The following is a 12,065-nucleotide window of genomic DNA, read 5'->3' on the forward strand; positions in this document are numbered from 1 at the left end:
ATCGACTCCAGCCATTAACTCAGCGCTGCCATGTTAGCACTGAATCATGTCCCCAAGTGCCATATCCACACATTTTTTTAATGTTTCCAGGCAATGACTCCACCACTTCCCTGGACAACCTGTTAAAATGCCTGACCACCCTTTTGGTGAAGAAATTTTCCCTTATATCAAATCTAAGCCTCCCATGGCACAACTTGAAGCCATGTCCTCATTTTATGTCTTTTTCCTTGGGAGCAGCTCCTGATCCCCCTGGCTACAACCTCCTTTCAGGAAGTTGTAGGGAGTGAAAAAGTCCCCCCGATCCTCCTTTCCTCCAGGCTGAGCCCCTCCAACTCCCTCAGTTTCTCCTCATCACATTTGTGTTCCAGACCCTTCCTCAGCTCTGTTGCCTTTCTTTGGATACACTCCAGCACCCAACCTGGGATGCTGGGGTCCAGCTGGGTGCAACCCCTCTCCAGGGATACAGGGCAGCCTCACCTCCCTCCCTTTCTTTTCTGTTGTGTTTCTCCCCCCTCCGACCCTGCCCCCTCCAACCCCTCCCAGTTTGCAGGACATGGTGGCAAAGTATCAGAAAAGAAAGAGTAAAATGTGAGGAGCATCTCTTTCCTTCCTCCCCTCCCCTAACCCCCACCTCACCCCCAGGGGCCGGGGTCCCGCATGCCACTGGCCCAACTCTGCATGCCCTAACAGCACCCACGGCATGGCACGGCACGGCACAGCACATAACCACATCCCGTGCATGGGGACGGGATAAGCCCCTGGGATGGGGTGGGGGGTGATGCTCTGCCGTGGCTGACGACAAATGTGTCAGCATGGGGCAGCAATGGAGCCCTGCTGCCACTAATTAATGCCCCCCCCCCTGATCCTCCTTTCCTCCAGGCTGAGCCCCTCCAACTCCCTCAGTTTCTCCTCATCACATTTGTGTTCCAGACCCTTCCTCAGCTCTGTTGCCTTTCTTTGGATACACTCCAGCACCCAACCTGGGATGCTGGGGTCCAGCTGGGTGCAACCCCTCTCCAGGGATACAGGGCAGCCTCACCTCCCTCCCCTGACCCTTCCCCATAATTTAATTTTCCCCCCCCCTTGATTTTTTTTTTTTTTTTTTTCCATTTATTTAATTTCTTTTCTGTTGTGTTTCTCCCCCCTCCGACCCTGCCCCCTCCAACCCCTCCCAGTTTGCAGGACATGGTGGCAAAGTATCAGAAAAGAAAGAGTAAAATGTGAGGAGCATCTCTTTCCTTCCTCCCCTCCCCTAACCCCCACCTCACCCCCAGGGGCCGGGGTCCCGCATGCCACTGGCCCAACTCTGCATGCCCTAACAGCACCCACGGCATGGCACGGCACGGCACGGCACATAACCACATCCCGTGCATGGGGACGGGATGAGCCCCTGGGATGGGGTGGGGGGTGATGCTCTGCCGTGGCTGACGACAAATGTGTCAGCATGGGGCAGCAATGGAGCCCTGCTGCCACTAATTAATGCCCCATCCATGGTCGCTCCCACGGCCCTGGTCCTGCTTAACTAACGGCACGTTTGCCTGGACATAAACTGTGTTTGATGTGGAGCTTAATTCCATCGGTCAAAAAACCTTAGCTGCCCCAGAGCTTGTTTTTGAGGCTCGTTGGGGTTTTTTTTGGTGTCATTCTGTGGGGTTTTTTTGTTGGTGGTTTTTTTTTCCAAGCCCAGCGTTGCCTGGATGTATTGCAGGGGAGGGAGATGCGCAGGATGGAGAGCGGCTCGTTGCTCTGAATTTAAAAAGAGAAGGATTCATATACAGGGTCTATCCAGGCCTGTCCCTTGTGCTGTTTGCTTTCATTCCCAGGCAGGGAATAAGCCCAAAACCAGGGGGATAAAAGGCCATTTAAGATCCTGTGATACATCCCATCCCTTCTTTGCAGTGGCCTGGTGGGAGTGGGGTGGCAAGAGGGGACCACACCGCTTCAATTTCCGTATAGATCCCGGCGGTGCTGCCATGGCCCTAATGAAAGCAGTAAGCGGTGAGGTATTAAGAGAGATTTATTCAGGGATGCTTTTAACGTGGAGGAATGGATTTTGCAATGCAGACAGCACCTTCTTTCTAAAGGCAATCAATATGGTTACGAACGGCCGTTATAAATTAGATGGTTTAAGCCAGATAGGACTTTTTTTATGCCGGGACGTAAATCAGGGGCTCTCGGGCACGGCAGGGCTGTAAATCTGCCCGCTGTGCTCCCACGCCTGCCGTGCCAGAGCCGTTTCTGTTCCGCCTGCTAAACTCCTGTTTACCCGGGGCCATCAGCATTGCTCTTCCTCGCTGTAATTCTGCGCTCCACGGCAGCCTATAAAATGAACCCACTTATTTCCTTCCCAGTCCTGGAGCTGGAAATCTGTGTTTCTGGAGCTGTGCCCTGCCTGCTGCCCCAAAGCCAGGCCTTGCTGTCTCCAGCTCTGGAGTCAGGCAGTGACAGGGAGATGTTGGGCAGAGCGTGCAGGAGCCCCTTGGGCAGCCACAGGGATTTGGGGGTGCTTCAGGGAGCTCCTGGCTTGCAGGCTGAACTATGTGTGTGCAGATTATGTCCCAGAGATGGAGCAGAACCATAGGATGGCGTTTCACCCATGCCAGGGTACACAGGCAGTGGGTGCTGGAGGGGTTCACTGCCTTCCAGTGCACTTCCATCTCTCCAGCACCCAAAAACTCATTGCCTCTTGCTGACCTCTTGCTTTCTTCCACCCTGACCCGCTCCTCCGGCAGCGACGGTGACTCAGATGTGGACTCGGAGCTGGAGGAGCGCGTGGATGGGGTGAAGTCTTGGCTCTCCAAGAACAAAGGCTCCTCCAAAGCGCTCTCTGATGATGGCAGCCTGAAAGGCAGCAGGTGAGTGCAGGGCTGGGCATGGGGCTGGCAGGCAGAGGACGTGCTGAGCTGTGCTGGGACATGGATAGGGCTGGGTGGATGCCTTTGGGATGTGGCATTTGGTGCTGTGTTCCCACCTGGTGCTTGCGTGGATGGCCAGGGAAGGATTAATGCTGGGGACACACATCCCCCCCGCCCAGGGGGAACTCCCTGGTCTCCCTTCCCTCATCCCACCATGGAGGCATATGAGGCATCCACAGCCCCCACCTCATCTGCCTCCCAGGGCTTGTGGTGCTGGGCTTTAGCTCTGTGCAGCATTCCATCTCTCCAGGACTGATTCCCTGCTCCATCCTGCCCTTCTCTGCAGCCCCACCCCATCTTTCCCCACACCTCTCAGAAAATGTTGGCAGAGGTGGGGAACATGCCCAGGTGCACCCACGGCATGAGGCTGAGGCACACAGCCCCACTCCCCCTTGGAAAACGCTTGCCTGCTGAGCACAGATTGCTTTTATCCAAACCCAATTTCCTAGCAGGGCTCCAGGAGTCCCAGGGGACTCCCTCCCTCTGCCGAGCAGGGGGGAAAGATCTGAGCTGGTTTCTGTTAATTGGTTTAATTTATTCAGCAGTGCAGATGTAAAACATTTTGTTATTGGAGATAATTCCACCTTTTCTGAAGTCGGGAATCAAACGCAGCGGCTCCAGGTAGCCGACAATGAAATAAATTGAAGGCAACACTTTAAAGGGGGATCAAAGTGCTGGGCTAGAACAATTCCCCCATTTACATGACATTTTTCCACGATGCCATTTCCCGCTGACGCAAATTGCCGAGGCCGCCTCGTCGGCCCCTCCTTCGCCCGCTCATCTCCGTGTCTCTCTTGTCTCCCCGGTGCGTGCGGGGCCGCGGTGCCGCGGCGCAGGTCAGCCCCGCCGGACGGCCCCGAGCCCGAGGAGCGGCCGGTGTCGGTGCTGAGCTCCCTCAGCTACAGGAAGCGGCCGGGCCTCAAGGACTCCATAGGCGGCCTCGGGGATGAGCAGACGCTGTTCAGCGCCCTGGGCGAGCGGCCGCCTTCCCCCGAGCGCCCTCCGCGCCGGGCGGCCCGCGGCGGCGAGCCCCAGGACCGGGCGGCCGTCATCGCCCGAGCCTTCGCCGACGCCAGCGGCCGGGCTCGCCAAGGGCTGGACAAGCGGTGGTCCCTCTCGGCCACCGACGTAGAGAAAGCGTCTGTCGCCTCCGCCCCAGTGAGCCGCGTCTCCTCCGCCTCCTGGCGCGGGCTGGAGGACGGCGACGATGGGGACGAGGGATGCTCGGTGCTGAGCTTCGCCCTCTCCAGCCCCGGCAGCTTGCGGAGCCGGCGCGGGGGCCCCGAGGGTCGCCCTGAGTCGCGGCTCTCCCTGGCTCGCAGCCGCCTGGATGAGGCGGACGAGGGGTCCCGCGGGCAGCCCCTCTTGGGGCGCAGCTTCTCCGTGCCCCCACGGCCCCGCAGCGCGGCCTCCGAGGAGGAGGCTCCTGGGGACGCCCGTCCCGTGCGGCACCGCTCCTACCTCGACCCCGACCTGGAAGCCGCCATCCAAGAGGTGCTGAGCTACCGCCCGCTGCCGGCCAGGGGCTACTCCAGCCCCGACTCGGGGGACGACGGCCGGAGTGTCCGCAGTGTCCGCAGTGTCCGGAGTGTCCGGAGCGCGGCCCCCCTGGGCGCCGCTGACCGCCCCTCCGGCAGCCTGCGCCGCTCCGCGTCCGCCCTCGACTTCTCCCGGCACACTTGCCGGTGCCGCAGCAGCTCGGGCTCCTCCGAGGAAGAGGAGGAGCAGAAGAAGAAGACCTCCAAGAAGCGTGCCAAGAAAAGCAAGAAGAAATCCAAGAAGAAGAAGAAGAAGCAGCAGTCATCATCCGAGTCCAGTTCCTCCTCCGAGTCCTCCTCCAGCTCCACCAGCTCCTACCGCAGCACCTCCAGTGTCAAGAAGGGCCCGCGGGGGGCGGGGAGCGAGGAGCCGACACGTCCTGCCCGGGCCAAGAAGGAGGAGAAGCAGCGGAAAAAGCAGGTGGACAACCTGATGATGAAGTACCTGTACCGTCCCGAGAGCGACTGAGGCAGGAGGTGGGAGCGGTGTGTGCCGTGCAGCATGAACCTCCCCGTGTGCCACTAACCGCTCGCCCTAACCCTCTCCTGACTCCGGAGCTCTCCTCCGCCGGCATGGGCAGCCCGGGATGGGGCAGCCCGCTGTGCCTGCAGCAGCCCTGCTTTGGGCATCTCCATCGGTGGGGAGATCCCCGGCGTGGCCGCAGCGGGACCGGCGCTGCCCGTGCTGCCAGGACGCAGCGTGGTCAGGATTAGCAGCTGCGGGACACCAGGAAGCGCTAATCCCTTCCTGGCTCCCCATCGGCCAGGACACATCTGGATTTATTCCTTCAGGAAATTGTTAAGGGTTTGATGGGCAGCACAGCCCCCAGGAGCAGAGGGGAGTGGGATGGGTACTAACACGCACCCAGTGTGTGAGCATGGGGGGAGGCTGCACCCATGGCGGGGGGGGGACCAGGTTGGGCTGCTGGAAGACAGAGTTGCCTTGTGTCCTGCTGGGTGCCTGTGATGGGAGTTCGGGGTGTGAATTGGCATCAACCTGCAGGACTCTGGAGCTCTGCATGCTGTTTGATGCAGAGAGGGTGTGTTTGGGCTCTCTGGCAGCAATTTCAGAGCAGGCTTCATCCTTTCTGATGGCTGAATAGGAGAGTGGCTGGAGGAAGGGAAAGAAGCCTTTTGGAAATGTGATTGCCTTGAGCTGTCTATCCCAGAGGAAGGGAAGGCATCATGGGGTACCGGGGAGCAGCACCCCCAGCACCCAGCCCTGGGCTCGGGTACAACCAGGACCCTCAGGGGTCTGGGGGCACTGGTGTTGGCGTTCAGGGCCACGAGCCTTTTCCTGAGCAGGCTCAGCTCGGCCCCACTGCAGAGCAGGGGCTCAGCTCGGCGCAGCGAGGAGTTGTTTGCAGCGAGGCATGTCCCAAATATCTCGGAAAGAATAAAAAAGGAGGCAATCAAGGCTCCATCCAGCTGACTGCCAGCATGCTGGCTCACTGCAGCTCCCGCTGCAGCCGGAGGGGAGTTGAGCTCAGCAGCCAAGCCATGCTGGGGACATGGAGCCCCTCGTCACCCCCCCTAACCCCGCTCTCTCCCACAGCCCCACGAGCTCCCGGCACACCTTCACCTACGACAGATGGGACGATGAGCAGGACGCCGGGGACAGCACACGTCGCTCCTCCCGCAGCTCCCCCAGTGCCAGCGAGGCGGAGAGCCGGGCTGCCGAGACCCCCGCCTAGCCCCCCACCACCGCTTCCCGCCGCCCCGGGAGCACTCAGCCCCGGGAGCCGCCCGGGCAGCCGGTATTTCTTCTGCACGGGTTGGGGGGACACACGCAGCCGCCCCCCGGCTCCAGCCACGGGAGGAGCAGCCCGGCCGGCTCGCTGGCTGCACCCCCCACCCTCCCACCTCCTGTCTGTCCTTGGCGGCGGAGTCGGCTGCTCCGGCACCCGGGATTTATTCCTCAGTGCCTGCTGGCACCTTGTTTTGTAACTTAAACTCCCCCCTTCGGGACCCTGCCGTCCTCTTACACCCCTTTTAGTTGAGCCAAAGACGTCTCTCGCTGGCCGGGCCCTGGGGAGCAGCCGGGAAGGGGACATGGGGCGAGGGTCCCGTGTGCCCACCTGGGTTTTTGTGACCCCCCCCCCTCAGCCCCCCACCTCTGCCTGGCTGTTTTGCACTAGCCCAGCTGTGCATCTTCCCCCACCCCCTTTACTTTCAGTATGAAAATAAACGTCATTTCTGGCTGGTGATACTGGCTGCTGCCTGCTCCATGTGCCTGGTGGGGTCTTCCTGTTTTGGGGGAGGGTGTTTGCACGGTGGAAGGGTCTGATGGAATACATCCAACCCCAGCAAGGATTCAGGGCTTCATGGAAAGGCCAAGTCCGGCCTCTTCCCTGAACCTGCTGCACCCATGGGTGCTGGGGAGGGGAGTGGGGGGGAAGCCCTCGTGGGTGCCAGTGCTGAATCATTTATCAATCTTCATAAATATGCAGATGAGCAGCGGGACATAGCCTCTGCCTGCTGGCGTTAAATAATTAACGCGGAGGAGATGATGATGTGCATTGCTGGCTGCCTGCACAGCTCAGCCTCGGCCCTGGCCCTGTGCTGTCCCCATGCCATGTGCTGTGCCCTGCACCTGGCCCCAGGGACAGCCTGCACCCTGGGGACCCCCCTGACTCCTCGGCAGGTTGTTTCCCTTTCCCCAGTATCTCTTGGAAGCACACAGGCCAAGCTCGGTGCTCGCTGCCATAAAGCCACGCTGCGCTAATGCGCTTTCATTAAGTGGGAGCGATCTAATGATAATAAAATGGCACATTTAACATTAAAACATTTAACTTGACTCCTAAGCGAGTGTGTCTCTCCGCGCTGCTCCTGCTCCATCTTCATGAGGCTGACAAAGCTTCTTAATTTGTTCCCCAGGAGTGGGTGCTTGGTAGAGATGGCTTGGCACCGCATGGCACGGGGGATGCTGGGGTGCTGCAATGTGGGGGGGCAGGGTACCAGGATGCAGGGATGTGGGGAAGCAAGGATGCAGAGGTTCTGGGATGGTGGAATGTGGGGATGTGGCAGTACAGGGTATCTTCGGTGTGGGGTTGGAGGAATGCAGCATGTTGGGAGTCCCAAGGGTGTAGGGAGGTGGAGATACATGGAGATGGAGGTGTAGTGGGTGTGAGGACACTGGGATGCAGGGACACAGCTGCAGGCCAGTGCAATGCCATGGGGGCATGTCTGGAGCCCCACACCTACTGTGCAGCCCCAAGCACACCAGGGAAACGAGTGATGGCAAAGTGGGCCATGTTGTAGGATGGCTCCTCGCCCAGGCTCAGCTCACACAGCAACTTCCCCACCACTGGTGCCAGCTTGAACCCATGGCCTGTGGGAAGGAGAGGGAAGGTGGGGACACAACCATCCCCACGACCCTGGACAGCTCTGGCGTGCTGGGTTGGGGAGGTGGCTGCCCTTGCCTACCTGAGAAGCCGGCGCCGATGACGATGTTGCTGAACTTGGGGTGCCGGTCCAGGATGAAATCTCCATCTGGAGTGTTCTGGGGAGCCAGGGTGTGCAGGTGAGGGGACAGGGTAGGGTCCACCTTGCGGTGGGGGAATGCTCAGGACCCCGGATGTCTGGATCAGTGCCCTGGGGAGGGTCTCACCGTGTAGAGGCAGGTCTCCCTCACCGCGGGCTGGGTCTCCAGCCCGGGCAGATAGCTGCTGATGAAGCCGCTCAGAACGGCGATGTCAGGGCGGGGGGCACTCGAGGGGACCTGATCCCGCTTCTCTGGGTCAATGGGGCTGCCGTGGTGGTGGCACACCTGGAGCACAACTGGTCAGGGTGGGCTGGTTAGGGAATCCCCCACCTTCAGCTGTGCCCTGCTCACCTTCATCAGACCTGGGTACTCAATGGAGGGCAGCCCGTAGATGCCGTGGGGGGCTTGGCTCAGCCCCAGGGTCAAGAAGCAGGGACTGACACTGCCCAAACCAGCGCTCCCAGGCTGCTTCTCCCTCCAGTAGCAGACATCGATGCGCAGGGGCTGGAATCACTCCATTAGCTCTGGCCATGTCTGTGCCACCCCCCCGTGTCACCAACCTTTACCTGCAGCGGCAGGCGCAGACCCAGCTGTTCCACGAAGGCACCAGTCCAGGCTCCGGCCGTGATGACGAGCCGGGGGGCTCTGTACACCCCCGCAGTGGTGGTGACAGTGACCGTGGCCCCGGGTTCGATGCGCAGCACCTTCTCCCCGTCCCGCAGGGTGCCCCCGTGCCGGCGAAAAACTTCCTGGGTGGGGAGGGTGACAGGAGGTGGCTGCGAGAATAGAGCCAGGGGACCCCCATCCCATCCCATCCCATCCCAAACCATCCCAAAGCACTCCATCCCCTCAGCAGCACCCACCTGCACTGCCCGCAGTGCCCGGTCAGCGAAGAGCACCCCGGCAGTGCTGTCCAGCACGGCCACCTGGCCAGCTTGCAGCTGGAAGCCAGGGAAGCGCTGGGCCAGCGCCGCGGCGTCGAGGAGCTCGTCAACGCCCAGGCTCCTCCTGCAGGCCTCCAGCTCCAGCTCTCCCGGCCGCCCCAGCACCACCAGTCCCGTCTGCCTGCATCCCGCCAGTCACGTCAGCTCGCCCTGCTCCCCCTCCCTGCATGGACCCCCAGCTTGCTTTGCCCCTGGGGGAAACTGAGGCACGGTGACAGCAGTGATGCTTGGGGTGTGCTACACCCTGGTGCTGGGGCACCGCACGGTGGGATGCAGGGGACAAGGGCAGAGTGAGATGCATGGGGAGGGTCTGGACACTGACATCACACTCTCCCCCCTAAATACAGCAAGGGCCATCAGCCCTGACCCCGGCACCGGAGGATCATTTAGGTGCTCATTTCCTTAATGACATTTCCCTCGTGGAGCCCCATAAATCTCCAGGAACTGGCAGCTGCCTGCCAAGGAAGCCGCATCCCACCCAAAGGTCACCGCCCCTTGTCCCGCGGGGAGGGGACCGTGCCCGGCGGTGGCTGCGTCCCTGTCCCCATCACCTGTAGAGGGTGGTGCCGGTCTCGGCCTCCAGCTGCTGCCAGAGGCGGAAGCAGTCGGGCATCATGCGGGAATAGTATTCCTGCGGGTAGGCGCTGCGGATGATGCGGCTCTGCCCGTGAGAGCTGCCCCGAGAGTGGGGCAGGAGGAACTGCGGGGCAGAGAGGACAGGGGGGTGACCACAGACACTGCCACCCTCAGTGCCACCAGCCCCATGCGCACCAGAACCGCGTGGCAGAGGGCACCTTGGGGACACAGGCTGTCCTGTCACCCACGGCACCGGGAAACAGCAGGAAATGGGTGTCCTGGCACTGGGGACATGAGGGTGTTGGCACTAGGGACAGGGTGTCCTGGCACTGGCGTCTGCAGTGCCAGCAGCAGCTCTGCTCTGTGCCACGGTGGAGGGCAGCCAGGTCTGCAGGCACCCTCCCAGCCTGTCGGGAATGGGGACGTGGCAGAATGGGGTCACCATACCTGCTCCAGCAGCAGAGTGTCCTTGTGGCCCTGGGCCAGGTGGTAGGCAGTGAAAGAGCCCTGGATGCCGGCCCCGATGACAATGACATCGTAGGTAGACTTCTGGGGCTGGCTGGGGGCAGGCATGGCTGTCCTCGTCCCTGCTGCTGTCCCTGTGGCTGCTGGGAGGAGGCCAAGGGGAGGAACGGGGCAGAGTCCAGCCGAGCCCCGCGGGTGGTGGAGCCCTGGCCACCTTCCAGCTCTGTGGGGACACGGGGACACACTCCTCCTGCCCCTTGCAGCTGGCCAGGCACGAATATTTTCATTCCCCCACCAACACCAACGCCTGGTCCCACCAGGGCAGGCAGCTCAGCTGATCAGGGTGGCATAGATGTGAAGGAAAACCACTTCCAATAATTCCCTTTCCACTGGTCACTGCTGGCTCCAGCTGTGGTGGGACACAGGGCTTCTATTTGTGTGCCAATGGGAAACCCCCCCTTGCTTCCAGGCAAATGAGGCTTTTTTTCCTCCAGCACAATTTATTACAGCCATAAACCACTTTGTCACCATCTTTTTGTTGTTATTTTTTTTTTTAACGGGAGATAGGGGTGTTTTAGGGCTCACCAGAGCTGCCAGGATGCAGCATGGTGGATTTTGCAAATCTGTAAAATGTTGGGGTGTGACTGGGGTCTGGGGACAATGCCTCAGAGTGGGGGGATAACACAGACAGGGGCTGCCAGTTTTGCTCACTGCCACCACTGTCCCACGCTGCCTGACAGCTAATTAGGGGAATTAATTTACTCTGGCTTCTGCGGTGTAAAAGGCATTATTTACTGGTTAATTGTCGTTATTACAAAATGTTAAATATCATTATTTATTTTGCCACTTGCCTCTGGTGATGAATGAAGCACTGGGGAGCACTGGAGGCTCCCACCAGGTCACGGGGACACCCCAACATCGTGCAAAGGCAGAACTGGCAGCTCGCAGCGATGGGGAGGTGAGAGGAGGAGGATGGGCAGCACAGGCAGAGATTGGGGTGCCCCCCCAGACCCCTCATCCGCCCCAGTGCCCATGACCACTGCTGCAATGAGTGCATCCCAGTCTCAGCATCACCACCATGCCCAGGGCTCTGCATCGCACGCGGCCCCGTTAAATCAGCACATCCTCGCTCGCCTTTGATGTTACAAATAATTCAGCAATTTCCCTGGGTTTCGGCTGACTTTTTTTTTTTTTTTTTTTTTTTTTTTGCTTTGAATAGCCCCTGTACTTGCTCTTCCTTTTTTGTTGGAAAGATGAAGAATAATTAATTATCCGTGAAACATTAAATGGTAAAAATGAACTCCTCTCCCGTTAGCAGTGTGGTAATAGAACGGGAAAAGCCTTGCTCGTGAGGTTACAGAGAGGGTGAGACCTTTGGTGAGATGCAAATCACCATCCCCAGGGCTCTGTTGGACCCCTCAAGCTTTTGTCCTGCAGGTGACCCCAACCAGGGCTGAACGCAGGCGTCAGGGAGGTCTGCACCCCCAAAGCCCAAAAACCAGCTGAAGGACCTCAACTTGCCTTAGGGTGAATTTTTTGCGGGTCCCCCCAGCCCTGTGCCAAGGTTTCCATCACCCCTGCTATGCCCCCTTCACCTGGGTTTGTACTGACTGGAAGCAGTGCTTGTGTCAGCAGGAAATCCATTTCCCTAAGCAGCTGGTGTGGGTCAGGAGAGCTCAGTAAAAATGAAATATTCCCTGCGTGGGCTGGGTGGATGGATGGGAAAACTCGGGCCTGGCAATGGCATGGGGAGGGGGAAGTGGGGGTTTGGGGAGCTGCCTGGCACAGGGTGTGGAGCTGCCCTAGCTCAGACCTACGTGGCACTGGGGAAGTGGGGAACAAGGAACTTTGGCCAAGGCTGGGCAAGGATCGGATGCAATTTGAAGGGTGCTGGACTCTGCAACCATTGCACCTTTTTGTCCACTGTACAGTGGGACAGAAGTTTCCCGAAATCCCATCATCCATCTATACCAGCCTTATTTTTCACCAAGCACAAACCAACACTTAAAAAAGAATTAGGGAGCAACGCTGTTCCCCAGGGAGCTGAGGCAAACACGGCATCCTTCTCTCCCAGCTGCAGTGTTGGCTCCATGCATGCTTGCCCCCATTTTCCTCCCCAGACCTCTGCCTTCCCAACCCTTTG

The 12,065-nt window shown here is 59.6% G+C and overlaps 2 protein-coding genes across 16 annotated transcripts in view; one reads left to right on the forward strand and one right to left on the reverse strand.

Moving 5' to 3' along the window:
* The window catches only part of MYO18A (myosin XVIIIA), a 32,421-nt gene extending 26,276 nt beyond the window's left edge, over positions 1–6,145 (forward strand). For 10 of the 15 annotated variants that reach the window (XM_041482624.1, XM_041482627.1, XM_041482629.1 and 7 more), the window contains 4 exons: positions 544–588; positions 2,733–2,855; positions 3,752–4,930; positions 6,009–6,145. In XM_041482624.1, coding sequence (XP_041338558.1) covers positions 544–588; positions 2,733–2,855; positions 3,752–4,922 — 1,339 coding nt within the window. In that variant the 3' untranslated portion in view covers positions 4,923–4,930; positions 6,009–6,145. Of the gene's footprint in view, positions 1–543; positions 589–1,175; positions 1,221–2,732; positions 2,856–3,751; positions 4,931–6,008 lie in introns of all 15 variants that reach the window. The other 5 variants (XM_041482635.1, XM_041482626.1, XM_041482631.1 and 2 more) reach the window with 2 other exon arrangements.
* A 1,350-nt stretch (positions 6,146–7,495) lies between these two features.
* On the reverse strand, positions 7,496–10,030 carry PIPOX (pipecolic acid and sarcosine oxidase). Its single transcript, XM_041482651.1, has 8 exons — positions 9,905–10,030; positions 9,433–9,581; positions 8,801–9,002; positions 8,504–8,686; positions 8,289–8,441; positions 8,064–8,222; positions 7,880–7,955; positions 7,496–7,784 (listed from the first exon to the last, which is right to left on the reverse strand). The coding sequence occupies exons 1-8, from the start codon at positions 10,028–10,030 to the stop codon at positions 7,654–7,656; spliced, it is 1,179 nt and encodes a 392-aa protein (XP_041338585.1). The 3' UTR covers positions 7,496–7,653.
* Positions 10,031–12,065: the final 2,035 nt, after the last annotated feature.

Source organism: Pyrgilauda ruficollis, unplaced genomic scaffold, assembly GCF_017590135.1.
Source record: "Pyrgilauda ruficollis isolate IOZ18807 unplaced genomic scaffold, ASM1759013v1 scaffold59, whole genome shotgun sequence".
NCBI classification, from domain to species: Eukaryota; Metazoa; Chordata; class Aves; order Passeriformes; family Passeridae; genus Pyrgilauda; species Pyrgilauda ruficollis.